Below are 16,490 nucleotides of genomic sequence, written 5' to 3'. Positions count from 1 at the left end.
TGTACCAAATATTATGATAAAATAATTCCACAGTCTGCGTTTAATATTTATGCTGCTATATTTTTTATACTGCTCATTCAAGTATAAAATACTTTAAGGAATGTTGATGCCATGTAATTGGTGAGATTTACCTGGAGAATGATATTGTACCAAATATCATGATAAAGAAACTCCAGTCATTGTTTATGTTGCCTAGGCTATGTATTGTGCTCGACCAAGTGTACAATACTCAAATGAATGTCGATGCCATGTGATGGGAGAGATCTACCCAGAGAATGATAATGTCCCAAATATCATGATAAAACAATTCCATAGTCAAATGTTTATGCTGCTCTATTGTATTGTGCTCAACCAAGTGTATAATACTCAAAGGAATGTCGATGCCATGTGATGGGAGAGATCTACCCAGAGAATGATATTGTACCAAATATGATAAAGTAATTCCATAGTCAAATGTTTATTGAATTGAATTGAATTGAATTTATTACCAAATATCACTGTCAGGTACAATTACAGGGAATAGTACATCACATATAAACAAAACATTTGGTAATTGGAGCTAACATAATAGCAAGATGCTTATCGAGGTTAGCCCCGAATAATGTCATTATCATAGTTTAAACAATAAATTTAACTAAATCTCAATATTGTACATTCTGCTGCTCTATTGTTATGTACTGCTACATGTATGCTAAGTATTGAATACTCACAGGGATGTCAATAATATGTAGTGGGAGCCCGGGAGTGGGAGAGATCTACTTGGAGAATGATATATAGGACCAAATATCATGATAAAGTAATTCCATAGTCAAATGTTCATTGTGCTCTATTGTTATACTGTTCTACCAAGTATAGAATACTGAATGTTGATGCGATGTACATGTAGCGGGAGAGAAAATTTATAATCGTGTATAATGATATAAACAATTTCAGAGTCAATGTTTATGCTGCCATATTTTTGTTAGACTGCTCTAGCAAATATGAATACTATAGAGTGCTTCCCATCCCACAATCTCACCCTTGCCTCTATGCATTACTATGTACATCTGCATGCATCTAGAAATGTTGAAGTATGTGTTTTCAATCACTTTTTTTTTGGTGACACACCCTCCAAGTGAGTATTTAAACTCCTGACAAATGTATTAATGATTATATTCCATTAAATAGGGGCTTTCAAAAAGCAAATATTACTTATGAATATTTCATATCTCATCAGATGGTTATTATGTATCCTTATTTTCATTTCATATATTTCAGGGGCCATGGAACCAGAGGCACTAAATGCCCCTTTCCCTTTTTATTCTTCAAAAAACGTATAAAGGACCGTCTGATTGTTTTGTTTTTTTGCATGCACTGCACTCACGTTTGACACCATGCCATGGCCCCTGTAGGACGCATATTTCATTTTAATCGAAATGTTTGTCACGATCTTGGATGTGTTTGAAAAGAATCAAATAAAATTGCCTCCCTGCTAAAGTTACTCCCTGGTATTCAGTATATAATATTTTACAGCTGGGCAATTCCATAAAATATGTACGTCCGACCCCCTATATGTGGGACCTTCATGAAATTCTCTGTCTCTGATTTCTTGTTCTGTTGATAGTCTGTAATGCTCTCAAATGACCAGGACTTGGTCAGTCTATGAAGTGAAGTAAAACTTGAGAAAAATGGGGGTCGGACGTACAGAATGCTTGATTATTTTATGGAATTGCCCAGCTGATTCTTGTTGAAAATGTGTAATTTTTTTTAGAAATGGACAAAATAAGCATGGCGTTTCAGTATTTTCAAATCATGATTACTACACTGCCCCACATGTGCCTATCTGTGCTGGTGATATGTTGTGTCTGGTGATCATTTCCTTTTTTGCTTAGATTTCATGATTTCACTAGGTTAGGTTCGAGTTACGATGGGTCCGATCAATCACAACTATGGAAAGCCAGCAAAATCAACATATGAAATGCATGTTTATTCAAAAAAAAATCCTAGATATGAACGCATATCCATAAATTCATTGATTTCTTGACAATTTGGGGTGTTCTCCTTTGATTACAAAGGACATTTTGCAAATTTCCTGTAGAAAAGATTATGACACTGACGGATTTCCATAGAGTTACGATTGATCGGATCAATCGTAACTCTTTGTACAACGTCTGGTGGGTGTTTCATAAATCTGTTCGTAACTCATTTAAGAGCGACTTTAAGAACGACTGGTGATCCTTTCTTGTGGTAAATGGTATTGGCGATGATTAAGCGCCTAAGAAACTTTCACTAGTCGTTCTTAAAGTCGCTCTTAACTTACGAACAGCTTTATGAAACGGCCCCCAGCTCTAGATCTATCATGATATGGTGACAGCCATCTTTATTTTAAACAATGTCTCGTGAAATCATATGCTACAACTACAGGTATTGAGTTTTAACAGTGTATATTGGAAGTTATTTATATATTTCAGTCATTTGACTGGCATTTTGAGATTATAATAAACTGGAAATTAAAAAGTATTACGTACTATTGTAAATATTGTATTGTCTTTTCTTTGTCAGAAAGTTAGTTTCTATCTTATTTCATCATGGTGTATAGTAATGGAGGAAATAGCAATGAAATATCAATATTTGGGGGTTATTTTGAGAATCAAATCTTACTATTAAACATATTTTCTTTCTTACTGATTACTTTTTGTAAACAGAATGAATAGCATTCGATGAAAGCACGTCGTAAGGAGAAAATCGTATGTGAGTGATATATTGGTGACCGGAATAGCAAGAGTTTTCCCCGAATAGAATGCAGTACTTACACAAAATTATTCTTTCTATTCTTTTATTTTATTGGTTCTGTATTCATCAATGTAAACATAATTCAGCTAATAAGAATAATGTACAGTGATACTGGTTGATAGTAATTTAAGTTTATAAAAACATTTTAACACGAATGGTTCTCAAAATCTTTTTTTTTTATTTGTGCTCAATCAATAACAAATGTTGTACATAGCTGAAATGTATGAGCAGTTTAAATATCTTAACGAAGAAGACAAATTTACAAAACATAATTGATTATTTATATGAGTTCATCAAAGTCATTATAATAACATCAACCTCATTTTTCCATTCTTCCTTTTATTCAGACTATTTAAAATCCAATGTGTACCAAAGATTTTTTTTTTCTATCATAAATTATATATTTAAAGTTAATTCCTGATCTGTGTGCGATAAGTAGATAAACATATATACGTTTCATTATATTGCATTATGTTATACTTTCATTATTCTAAATTTCAATACGTTATTTCTCTTTATATATAGATGTATGCTATTATATACATATTTCCTTCAATTACTAGTAATTGGAAATTTAAAGATATTGTATTACGCAATACAAATTTATTGATGTATTACTGTTGTATACGATATACTGTTAAAATTCTCTTTATGTTACCATTGTATATATTTTAAAACAAATGTTCATGTCAAGTGAATGAAGTTTGTAAATAAATTCAAATTCCATTTTCAAAATAAAAATCACCACGAATGTGTATTAAACTGAGAAATCAAATCAAATGATTTCAGTTGCTTATAAACATAGTAGCTGTAGGCGTACCTTGGGATTAATAACACGTTTTATGAAACAGGGGACATGGAATACAATCAGAGCAGATCTGAGTTAATGTTGCAAGAAACATGACTTGCAATTAATTACAAGTTTTACAAAATTGTAAACTTGCAGTTGAATGACTAGATTGATAACATGTTTTATGAAACAGGGGACATAGAATACATTCAGAGATGATGACTCGGTGGGTAATGTTGCAAGAATCATGACTTGCAATTGATTATAAGTTGTACAAGATTGTAAACTTGCAATTGAATGACTAAATTTTTATCATGTTTTGTGAAACAGGGTCCATGGAATACAATCAGAGATTATGTTTCGGTGGGTAGTATATCTGAGTTAATGTTGCAAGAACATGACTTGCAATTGATAATAATTGTACAAGATTGTAAACTTGCAATTGAATGACTAAATTTTTATCATGTTTTACGAAACAGGGTCCATGGAATACAATCAGAGATGATGTCTCGGTGGGTAGTATATTTGAGTTAATGTTGCAAGAAATGTGACTTGCAATTACAAGTTTTACAAAATTGTAAACTTGCAGTTGAATGACTGGATTGATAACATGTTTTATGAAACAGGGTCCATGGTATACATTCAGAGATGATGACTCGGTGGGTAATGTTGCAAGAATCATGACTTGCAATTGATTATAAGTTGTACAAGATTGTAAACTTGCAATTGAATGACTAAATTTTTATCATGTTTTGTGAAACAGGGTCCATGGAATACAATCAGAGATTATGTTTCGGTGGGTAGTATATCTGAGTTAATGTTGCAAGAACATGACTTGCAATTGATAATAATTTCTACAAAATTGTAAATTTGTAATTGAATTACTTATAGTTTATTTCGTGCTTTATCTACAACTACATCAAATTTCTTGCTCATAAATCCCTGTAGGGATGAAATTGCTGTAATGTTAGAATTGAAAATGAATTATAAAAGAACGCATACTATAACGGTAGACATAAGCGCTAAGTCCATCTTTAGTGTCGATTCTTTATACATTACAAGTACACATTTTTTTTCTTTTTTTTTCTTCAAAAAATTTCATTAATTTTTTTTTTAATTACATGTTTCCCTCATAGTTAAAGAAATATATATGAATTATTAAGGAAAATCGTGCTATATTTGATACATAGAACACACATATTCGGAAGCCATTTTTTGTGAAGTGATTAACTGAATAAGCTGTATAAAGTATTATAGGCCCTATATATTACAATCTAAACAATATATATATATATATCATATATATATAAACCACATACAATTTTTGTTGGACCTTTTGGTCAAAGCCTTTTTATCAAGGTGATAAAAACTATTTGTTTATACACATAACACACAGTCACACAAAGTATGAAACACATATATTACATAATTAGATGTATATTTCATATATATCACATAATATGAATGCCCTCTTTTTTCACATAAGATGCAAAAAATTAGCCTAATTGCGTCATATAGTTATAACAATACATTTTCCATGAATATACACATGCCCTTACAAAAGGCATACACACACTAGAGTAAAAAATGCAAAGTAAATGTAAAAAAACTGTCCGAATTATTTCACCATTTGGACATAACCCTTTGACGAGGTAGCAATTAACTGATATCATTGAGGGCATAACCTCTGACATTCTGTGTGGGTTGTTTTTGATCAAATTTGACAAGTTATATTTCGTTTTTAATCTGAGGGTGTGCTTTAGAAATGTCACTAAAAATATCACTTTGGGAGACTAAATGTTTTTTTGGAGTGGCAGGTCATATCATCCACTAGCTGAAAAAATAAGGCGCAGTAATATAAATTGCTATATCATAAAAATCAAGCCGATCTTTATTGCTTATTAACAGTCTCATTTGGGAGCAATTATCGAAATTTCTCATTGTCAGGGCCCTGGGCCCAAAACGATTTTTTTGTGGGGGTGCTGATGTAAATTTGGCAAGCAAATAAATAAGGGTTTAGTTAGGGTATAACTAAAAAATGAAGGTCATTTTTGTCCAGAGAAATTTGACAAAAAAAAAGAAAGAAAAGGGTTTCACTACAAAATGTAGGTCATTTTGGGGTTACAGTTCTCCATTTTTCAGACCTACCCCTTCCCCCCAGGAAAATCTTGTGGTGCATGCATGCTTCAGCACCCCCAGTACCCCGCTTCCCAGGGCCATGCTTATTGTGGGAAGAGCTCCTCGATGATCCGGAAAATGTTCGAATCTTTGTAGAATGCATTCAAATAGAATGCATTATGACACAATTCAAAGACGAAAAGAAACAAGACAAACTGAGTCATCTTGCTTTGGAAATCATCAATGATCATCTGGGGGTAGGTATAGAAAAGGATGCCACCAAGCGAGAGGAGAATGAGTTTGAAGAAAAACACGAAGAGAAGGGCGATCCGGACCTCCTTGTAGAGGAAATCAGCTCTCCGCCTTCTCGCCTCGTCGCTTCCTCTGGTCAAAATCTCTCTGAGCTGATTCAGAGGTTCCTTGGTCAGGTAAAGTTTGATCCATAGAGATATGGAGATGAAGATGGTTACCAGGTTGTGGGGACGCCCCTCTGTGCAGATGCTGATGACGTTCTGGACAACGGTCACACACCACACCAACATGTACAAAAAGTTCATCAAGTTACTGACTTTCCGGTACATGTCGGAGGCGTAGGACAAGCTGAATGGAAAGATCCAGGATAAGATATTCTGCACGCGATCCAGGATAGGATAGATGTCTAGGTAATGCAAGAGAAAAAAGAGGAACACTTTGAAAATACATATCAAAATACACAAAGAGTTGGCATGGCTTTACACAGCGTGGGGCGGAGGCAGTTGCCCCTCCCCCAATAATTTGTGAAAACATACAGTTGTTGTTTTTTTTACTTAAAATTTTCCACAAAATTTACCAAAAAGTTTGCATGAATGAAATTTTTTTAAAGGAGAATGAAACCCTTGAAACCAGCTGAATCCATATCAAAGAGAAAAATCAAAGAAACGTATTGTTGAAAGTTTGAGGAAGATTGAATGAATAATAAGAAAGTTATGAGCATTTGAATATTGAGATCACTAATGCCATGTAGATCCTCCCATTGGCAATGCGACCAAGATCTGTGATGTCACACACGTACAACTCCCTCATTACTTTAGTACTTATTTCACTTTATATTCTCACTTTTACAGAGTCTATCACAATGTGAGGTGTTCTCTTTATGAGAGGACAAGTACAGAGGTTTCACAACATTATATCATTGATGAATCGTTTGTCATATGATTAGAATGAGCAAAAAGAGATGTTTTGGGGTATATTTTCAGTGTCCAAAAGGGGAGAGTTGTTCATCTGTGACATCATAGATCTTGGTCGCATTGCCAATGGGAAGATCTCCATAGCATTAGTGATCTCGACATTTAATTGCTCATAACTCTTCTATTGCTAGTCCTATTTTACTCAAACTTTTGTTGATCTTATTCTTTGATTTTTCTGCTTTCACAAAAGCTAACTTGCTCCAAGAGTTTCATTCTCCTTTAATTTCACTTTAAAATACGCCCCATGACAAACTCGGTCGCTTCACTCCCTTGCTTTCGAGTTTCTTCAAAACATTTTATGTGTAATAGCCATGAAAGGGGAGCAGTGAGGGTGGGATATGTGTTAATCGACTGAACGCCAATGCCTACCCCAACAAATACCATGCAAAACAATAAAGGGCTTATAAATAACAGAAACTGTAATAAAATGACAATATTAAAATGCCTTGGGGGGGAAAATGCAATTGCCCGACCAAACTGGACAAAATCATGCCCCCTAAACTATCTCAAATCTTTGTATTGGCCTATGGAAAGATTCGTTGACTTTCGTATTAAAAAAAATTATGGACATTTTTTAACAAAAGAATATTTGTAACAAAATTACATGTTCTCATGAGAATTTGTGGCCATGTTACTGCAGCGGAGAGTCGATAATTGGTTGAATTCAATATAGTCATCCAATCCTGATCTGGTCGACGGTCATTTAAATCTGGAATTAAAACATAACATATCGTGATAAAAGAGGTTTTTCGTGTATTTTGTCGTTTGTGAGTGCGTGGTTCAAAGTTCTGAAAATATTTCATTATAAAGGTCTATACTGTAGATGTGTTAGTCAAAGTGATATTAAATTGTTTTACAAAATTCTATTCTTTCGGCCTATAGTGAAAAACTGTAACTATTTTTTTTATTACAAATATTTATATCCAAACTCAAAATTACACTATCGTTATTTCATTTTTAAATAACCTGAAATATACATGTATATACAGTAGATGGGCATAATCCCTATTTAATCATAAATATGTTTAAAAAATAGTTTATAAGATTTGTAGCTGCAGAATTAATGTGCTCTAAAAATACATTTTTTTTAAAAACTTTTGTTTGGCAAGTCATTTTCGTGTGAAGTAAATAATAAAGGTCCTAGTACTGATCCTTGTGTGTCGAATATCTTTTTAACTGGTCTGTTCTTTTTAGATTGTGTCGTGACGATGACGACGTGTTTCTATATATACACCACATGCTTACTGAAACTTGGTGGTATCTGTACGAATTAAGCCTATGGGAGTTACAGAATTCAGGAGTCAAAAGGTTAATTTTTTATGACTATGACGAGTAAACTCACTTTCACAGAGACATGTGTAGAACTTCCGTAAGGCTTCTTCCTGATGACTCGACGCCAGAGCCCTGTTAACCAAAGAGTAGATTTTTTTTTCAAATTCAATACATTTTTACAGTGAAATATTTATCATGATGGGGATTGGATAGCACATGATGTGGGCATATATTTTTCTGGTGGGTTTAATAATGTTGATTAATTGAGGCCTTGTCCATTCCCAGTCATGATTCACTTTGGCTGTACTCATTTTTGGTGATCCAGAAGTCCAGGGGCCGTGGAAGCGGGGGGGGGGACTGGGGGCTTCAGCCCCCACTTTTTTCCAAAACCGTGTACAACTAACGTAAAAATGACCAAATGATTGCAATTTTTTTGCATTGTCAGCTCCCCCCCCCCCACACTTTTGGCTCAGCCCCCCCCCCCCCCCCACTTTGAAAACCGTTCCGCGGCCCCTGAGAACAATGTTATATTATTATGATATTGAAAAAAAAATACTATTTTCTGGGTGAGTGCATGTATAATATTTTCAGTACAACAAACAATAATAAACAAATAAATTTCAGGTTAGCAGTGAAATTAAATATGCAATATCTAATAGATATTCATCCATTTAACAAGCAATTTCCGAAATAAAAGTGTAATCAAATATATTACCAAATTGCTTTTTATAAAATTCCAGGTGCGACTTTGTATAATTGTTTATTTTATTGAGTTGTTTTTGTTTAATCAAATCCTAGCTTCTTCTTCTCCTTCTTATTCTTCTTCTTCTATAGCTTCTTCGTCATCTTATTTTCTTCTCCTGCTCTTCCTCATTCTCTATTTTCTTCGTTTATATGGCAACCAGTCGAGGTTGGCCATTTTCTCCACAGCTAATTCTCCCCCCCCCCCAAAAAAAAAAAATCTTCTGGAGAGGTGGTTTGTCTTCTTAAGGTTTAGGTTTATTGTATAATTCAGATAAGATTTAATGTATTATTTATTCAATATATTTTGTAAAGCGCATAGAGAGTCTTTTGACTATTATGCGCTATATAAATTTCAAATATTATTATTGTTATTTACCGGTAAATAACTCCAACAGTCTCCTTTCCAGGACGCTTCATTATCAAACCTTCAAAGACTGGTCTTCTGTACCTGTCGTAGAGGTAGTTAATCTGGTTTTCCGTGAAGCCAAGTGCAGCAAGGAACGTTCGGCCATCGCTCTCAGAGTTATCAAGGATAATGGCCAAGGACTGAACAGTCGCGAAGAAGTTAAAGAGGTATCGGAATGGGATGTCTTTCAGGGATAGGCAAGAAGGGAAAGCCATCTTCTTATAGGATTCCACCTAGTTTGGAATTAAAATATTCGTGAATAAACATATGAACTATTCCCAGGAAGGGGAGAATATGTCTAACAGTAGCAGGTCTAAGCAGATAGGTTGGGTAACGGTTGGGCGAAATGATACAAATAATAAAAAAAACTCTCGTCTAAAGACTAAATATATTCCCCCTTTTTTCTCACGATCTAATTAACTTACGTGCTTATCTCCTTAGCCCTCACACACACACTCTCTCTTTCTCCAATGTTCTCACACTCTCCTCTCTCTCTCTCTTTGTTGAATTTGAATTTATTAACAAACTTCATTCATATGGCATGAATATTTTGTTTTAAGCTATATACAATGATAACATAAACAAAAACATTCATAACTGTATGTCGTATAAATCAGTAATACATCCATACATAGATTTCCAATCATTATAAAGATATACATCTATATACAAAGAGGAATGACGAATTGAAATTTAACATAAAACAGGTGTAGCATGATGCAATATACATAAGTTATCTAATTATCGAATGCAAATCAGGAAGTAAATAAATGTATAACGTTAGAGATATATCTTTGGTAATGATGGCTTTGGTGGATTTTAGATAGCTTGAATGAAATTTAAAAATAAAAATGTACTTGATGTTAAAACTCACCCCTCTTATTTATAATCCCTTTGAAGAACTTACAAAAATGATCAATTATGTTTTCATTATCAAGTTTCATTATGAATATAAATTTGTCTTCATCGCTAAGGTTCTTAAACTGTTTATACATTTCAGCTATTTTGTCTGTTGTTTTTCCGAGCATTTGGGTTTTCCCCTTAAAAGCCCTTTCCATAAATAACAAAGGCCCCGAAATACCGATCAAATCAATAGCATGACGCTCAAGAGGAGGCATTCATGTTGGTTCGTTATTGAATAAATATAACAAATATAGCGTTTTGAAGTTTGTATTAAAGCGGAGATCGTGAAAATAGATACGCACATGCATACATAGATAAAAAGCGTTTTAATATTATAATTTAAAAAGAAAATAGATATACACATGTATATTAATACAGTGGTGCTAAAAAGTTAATGAAACCCACCAGATAATGAACTTATCTTATTGTTCAAGTTCTGTCATCTTTTACCATCTAACCATCAATAACGCTGGATTTCGTGCTCATACAAACAACCTTTTTTATAATTGCAAAATCTTGAAAATATCTGATTTATATTTGTACAACCTTGGTATATTTATGTTCGAACTTAAGAATGACAATTTACCAGATGCCTTTGCGCCATTATTTCAACGCAATTTTACTTTACATTCCCATTCAACTAGACAAGCTCCCGGGGGGGGCACTCGACCAAAAAAGTGGTAGGGGTGTGCCGCGGGCGAGGCAAAAAACGGGGGCCTTGGAGCGGGCTTATTGTAAAAAGGAGGGTCCTAGGAACGGGCTCGGAACTACAAATGTTTGTGAAAACGGGGGTCCTCGGAACGGATCTCCGTATCTCTGTGAGTGCGTATACATCCCTATGGAACGGGCAATCGTGCATGACGCAGCTAGCGCGGCCTCCGCCGGGTGCGCTCGCGCTTAGGCGATGGTCGAAAAGCGCTCTACGGCCGCTTTTCACCAAAATTGTAGCAGATCAATGCGACCGGAACGGCGTAATATGCGAAGCTTTGGAGCGGATTTCTTTCTTCTTTTTTCTCGATAAGAAGGAAATGCTATGCCTTGGAGCGGCTTTCTTTGTTCTTTTTCTCAATAAGACAAAAATGCTATGCCTTGGAACGGAAATTTGAGTGTAAAAATGGGGGTCCCCTCCGCGGCACATACCCACTATGCATTATATACTGAGTGCCCCCCCCCCCCCCCGGGGACAAGCTAATCATTACCACCTCCCACAAACCCGAACCGTTTTTGCAAATAGCACTTTTACTACAACAGGACCCAAATTCTGGAACAGCCTAAATAACGAACTGGTTAATTGATAGCCCCTCTCTCAATTGTTTCAAAGGCAAGCTTAAGTTATACCTCTTAGAGAGGGACAATGCTGGATCGTACTGATGACTGCAAATAATAATATTAATAATAATAATTATAATTATGTTTTTCTATTCTTTCTTTCTTATACTCTCTATTATTTGTCCCTTGACTCCCCTCTCCATCTTTTGGTCGTTTCCCGATTTCATTTTATCTTACTATTGTTATTCTTTTTCTACTTCATCATTTTCTGGTTACTTGATGCCTTTCGATATATTTTGTGTAAAACGTTCAATGTAATAAATATGTATTCCGTTTCCACATTTGTTCGCCCAAAGTAACAACTTATATTTTCTCCCAATGGGAGCCTAATTTTCTACAAGCTCTGCTTTTTATTTAGGCTCCTCACTTTTTTTTACATTTTGTAGTGTACCTGATGTTTAAATACTTATGTTAGATATTTAATTTGATTATTGATACACTATGTTTACGAATACATTTGTTATGTTATTTGTTTTAAAAGTGGAATCAATAAATGAAATGAAATGAAATGACTACATGCATCCAGCATTCAGCATGAAGTCCTGAGTGCATTTTCTTGGGAGATTCACACACTTTTTAGCACCACTGTATATGCGTTTTGAAATTAAAAGAAAATATGCAGGTGAAAAGGGGCTAATTTTGGGGTGCTGGACAAACTGTAGTGCGACTGACCGTTATGAGACTGACCAGCGCTTTCCTAAATTCAAAATCGATACTTGGAAGTTTCTTACCAAAGGCGGTTTCCGCTTCCGCGACGCGCGACGGATTCAAGGACATAAAAATGTATTGTCAAATGCCAATCACGACAATGAACAACCCAAGAAGTCTTTGTCGAAAGCTGGTGAATCGAAACAGCAGTTTAATTCATACTGGACTCCTGTCCCTCCTGTGTGTATTTGCATGCTATACTGTATATACCTGAAACACATACACTTGTCTACTGGATTGTATCATCTACTTTCTCTTTAACCCTGTGGTTGCTATTTCTTGGTATCTTCTCTCTCCCTCATCCAAAGTCCAAACAGTGGACATTCCATTATCACAATGCTTCCTCCTATTTTCCTCTCCCCACCCCTCTCTGACTCATTATCATTTATCATTATATGTGCCTGAATCGGTAGTTGTAATAGTGAAAGTATCTTGATTGTGTTGGAATAAACACTTGTAGATTAGACCTCAACTAGACAAGTCGTACTACTCCTCTGTGCTCGTCTTTGAGTTAATTATGCACTGTAAAAACTGTGGTGTTAAAACTGACACCAGTTGGTGTTAATAGAGGACCACAACCAGAGGTGTTAAAGTTACACCCTAGATATTGAACATAACACCAAAGAGTGTAAATGTAACAACCAAAGGTGTTGTAATAACACCTATAGGTGTTTAACTAACACTGTCAATTTAACACCGGTGTAAAATAACTGGTGTGGTCCTCTATGTACACTGGTTAACACCACAGTTTTTGCTGTGTGTAATTCAAAGAGATTTAACAACTCCAGACACTGAAACGACATATATTTGCAATTTTTTCGTCAGCTCCGAAAGTTGGACGAAACTGTTGTTTCGGTTCACCAGTTTTCGACAAAGACTAGCTCCCAGCTGTGCTTTGTCATTTGCCGGGGATTTTCGACACATCTACTGTGTTCTTGAATCCGTCCACGTTGCTATTGCGAAAAATCCCTAATATTTCATTTGAGAATTCTATGTGACAGCCAGCTTTTCCATATCACAGAATTGGCAAATGTGCTTTGATTTGTAATGAGACTGACCAATTTTCAGGATGCCATGCCGTTCACGGTATACAGCCTGCAACTTTTCCCAAAAGAAAGCTTTCGTTGAGAAGTTAAAGGACAAGTCCACCCCAACAATTGAGTTGAATAAAAAGAGAACATTCCAACGAGCATAACACTGAAAATTTCATCAAAATCGGATGTAAAATAAGAAAGTTATGACATTTCGCTTAATTAACAATTATGCATATCCTGGTTGGTATGAAAATGATGTCACCCACTCACTATTTCTTTTGTATTTTATTATATGAAATATTCTGACTTGCTCCTTATTGTCCTGTGAAACAAAGTTTTCTCCTCACTAAACATGTAGAATGACCATTGTTTCAACATTTTATGGTTCAATCAAGTTGGTCCTTATTGTCAAAATTTGTATTTAAAAAATGAAATATTTTCTAATTAAAAAAATAAAATAAAAATAGTGAGTGAGCGACATCATAATTTTTCTCATTTGCATATCATTTTCGCCCAACTATTTTACGAGTGTACTATTTTATTGATTTGTTTATTTTAAATGAAATTGGATGTAACCTGTGTAATGTAAGTCGGAAGAAAATAATGTTTGAATTGAATTGAATATATAATCTGAAGAAATTTGAGAATGTGTAATTGGTCGATTAGTTGGTTTTATCATTACACACTAGATCGTTTAAAAGGGTACGTTCACCCTGACAAAAATCTTATTGTAATATAGCAGAAAAAAATATTGGTGAAGATTTGAGGAAAAATCATCAAAACATAAAAACGCTATTAGAATTTTAATCATTTCATTTGTGACGTCATATGCGAGCAGCTTTTTTACATATCGTATGGTAAAAAATCAATGAAATGTCATTTTCTCAGAAAATTGAAAATGGTTATTTATTGTATGTTCCGTATATTAATACACAAATCATTTCACACGCGCTCCTAAAAAGAAAATAGAAAAAAGCCATCACACACCACTAAAAAATGAAATTTGTGCATTTTTTATTAACATATTGGGCAGCTGATCGTTTATGACGTCTCAAATAAAAAACTTCAAATTCTAATAACTTTCTTAAAGGACAAGTCCACCCCAACAAAAAGTTGATTTGAATAAAAAGAGAAAAATCCAACAAGCATAACACTGAAAATTTCATCAAAATCGGATGTAAAATAAGAAAGTTATGACATTTTAAAGTTTCGCTTCATTTCACAAAAGAGTTATATGCACATCCCGGTCGGTATGCAAATGAGGGAACTGATGACATCACTCACTCACTATTTCTTTTGTATTTTATTATGAGAATTATGAAATATTTTGATTTTCTCGTCATTGTCATGTGAAATGAAGTTCCATTCCTCCCTGAATACGTGGAATTCCATTATTTTAACATTTTGTGGTTCAGGCAAGGAGGTCCTAATCGTCAAATTCGTAAAAATTGAAATATTGTATAATTCAAACAATAAAAAACAAAAGAAATAGTGAGTGAGTGACATCATCGACTCTCTAATTTGGATGTAACTGGCTCGTTCATATAACTATTTTGTTAAAAATAAGCGAAACTTTGAAATGTCATAACTTTCTTATTTTGCATCCGATTTTGATGACATTTTCAGCATTGTGTTTGTTAGATTTTTCTCTATTGATTCAAATCAACATTTTGTTGGGGTGGACTTGACCTTTAATATTAAATGGATTTTCCTCATACCTTTACCAATATTTGTCATTATTATTATCATTATTATTTGCTATTTTTACAACAAACTGTTCGTCAGGGTATGCACCCTAACAGATTAACCACAATCATGTCAAGGTGCAAATTTGATCGTATTATGCACCTTAAAATGCGAACAGTTACAACTTTTAGGGTGCAAACGAGCATTTCCTGGTGCAAATAATAATAAAAGGAAAGTTTTGGCATCCTTTTCCACTGATAGGGTGCAATACACCCCAATATGTATTCACTTGGCGTATGTGCTATTCGAAGTCTATAGACTATAATTTGCTTAAAACATATAAACTCACCTATATCTGGTTTACCAAATCCTTGAAAGCCTATATAGGCCTACAGGACCCTACCAAATTCAGTCCTATATACAAGAACGAGCCGGATGGTGTTATTTTGAAGTCAATCTAGCCTCCCAAATGAGGTACTGATCTTGTCCCACGCGATGAGAGATAAAAAGCATGAGTTCATCTACTATTGATCACTTTAGGACCGGTGGCACAGTATATTGTCGGCTACCCACTTGGTTAGATATTGTTCAGTTTCTGCATTGCAGGTAGTTTGACTTCTCACATAAAACGATATGTATCAGTTGCGTTTTCAATGCCCATCTCATATGCGTACGGCAATAATATATATAGTTGTTGGTTATTGTATGAAATCTGTAAGCTCTTTTACGATCAGTGGACTTTCTATGAAGGGCTCAATAATGAATGTGCACTAGAGCCTAACAATTTATTGATTCACCAAACCCCTATTACTTTCAGATTGCAACATGATATAAAATGAAGGGAAGTTTTGTGAATGAATCAGACTATACCTGAGTCACGATGAAAGACACAAACGATCTATCAAGCATGAACAACAATTTGCATTTTGTTCATGCACTCACTGGTCGGACATAATAATGGCCGGGCTCCAATTCGGCATCGAAGCGATTGACGAAATATACAACATGACGATATAAAATTAAAAATATACCTTTTTTGCAATATATATATATAACGCTCGTGCAAACGGGCGGCGCTTCCTGTGATGAAGCGCTATTTGTAGACGATCGGACACTCAAATGCACAAGACTAATAAGTGACCATTTTAATATATATGCACGAATATAGATTCTTGAACTCTGATCATTATTACTCGAATTTTGTTGTTGTCTCGAAGCGTTCTTATGACTCGAAAAAATAATTTATTACTCGAAAAAAATCACTATGACTTAAACTTTGCTGTTAGCTCGAAGTTTTCTTATATAAACGAAATATTGTTAAGATGCGAAAGTATAGATTCATGACTTGAACGTTGAATTATTACCCGAAATATGACTAAAAAATCATCATTACTCGAAACTTTTGTTTATGACTCGATGACTCGAAAGTATGACTTTTGATATGAAACTTGAATGTAGACTTGAAACTCGAAGGTTAGACATTCTCCAATATAATAGGGTTT

General features: G+C 34.5%; 1 protein-coding gene across 1 annotated transcript; it reads right to left on the bottom strand.

Moving 5' to 3' along the window:
* Positions 1 to 4,983: 4,983 nt before the first annotated feature.
* On the bottom strand, positions 4,984 to 15,704 carry LOC129275673 (uncharacterized). Its single transcript, XM_054912173.2, has 5 exons — positions 15,338 to 15,704; positions 9,299 to 9,561; positions 8,249 to 8,310; positions 7,511 to 7,615; positions 4,984 to 6,338 (listed from the first exon to the last, which is right to left on the bottom strand). The coding sequence occupies exons 2-5, from the start codon at positions 9,541 to 9,543 to the stop codon at positions 5,785 to 5,787; spliced, it is 966 nt and encodes a 321-aa protein (XP_054768148.2). The 5' UTR covers positions 9,544 to 9,561; positions 15,338 to 15,704; the 3' UTR covers positions 4,984 to 5,784.
* Positions 15,705 to 16,490: the final 786 nt, after the last annotated feature.

Source organism: Lytechinus pictus, chromosome 14 (genome assembly GCF_037042905.1).
Source record: "Lytechinus pictus isolate F3 Inbred chromosome 14, Lp3.0, whole genome shotgun sequence".
Taxonomy (NCBI): domain Eukaryota; kingdom Metazoa; phylum Echinodermata; class Echinoidea; order Temnopleuroida; family Toxopneustidae; genus Lytechinus; species Lytechinus pictus.
Note: the sequence above shows the minus strand (reverse complement) of the source record. Positions and strands in the feature narration are given on the sequence as shown.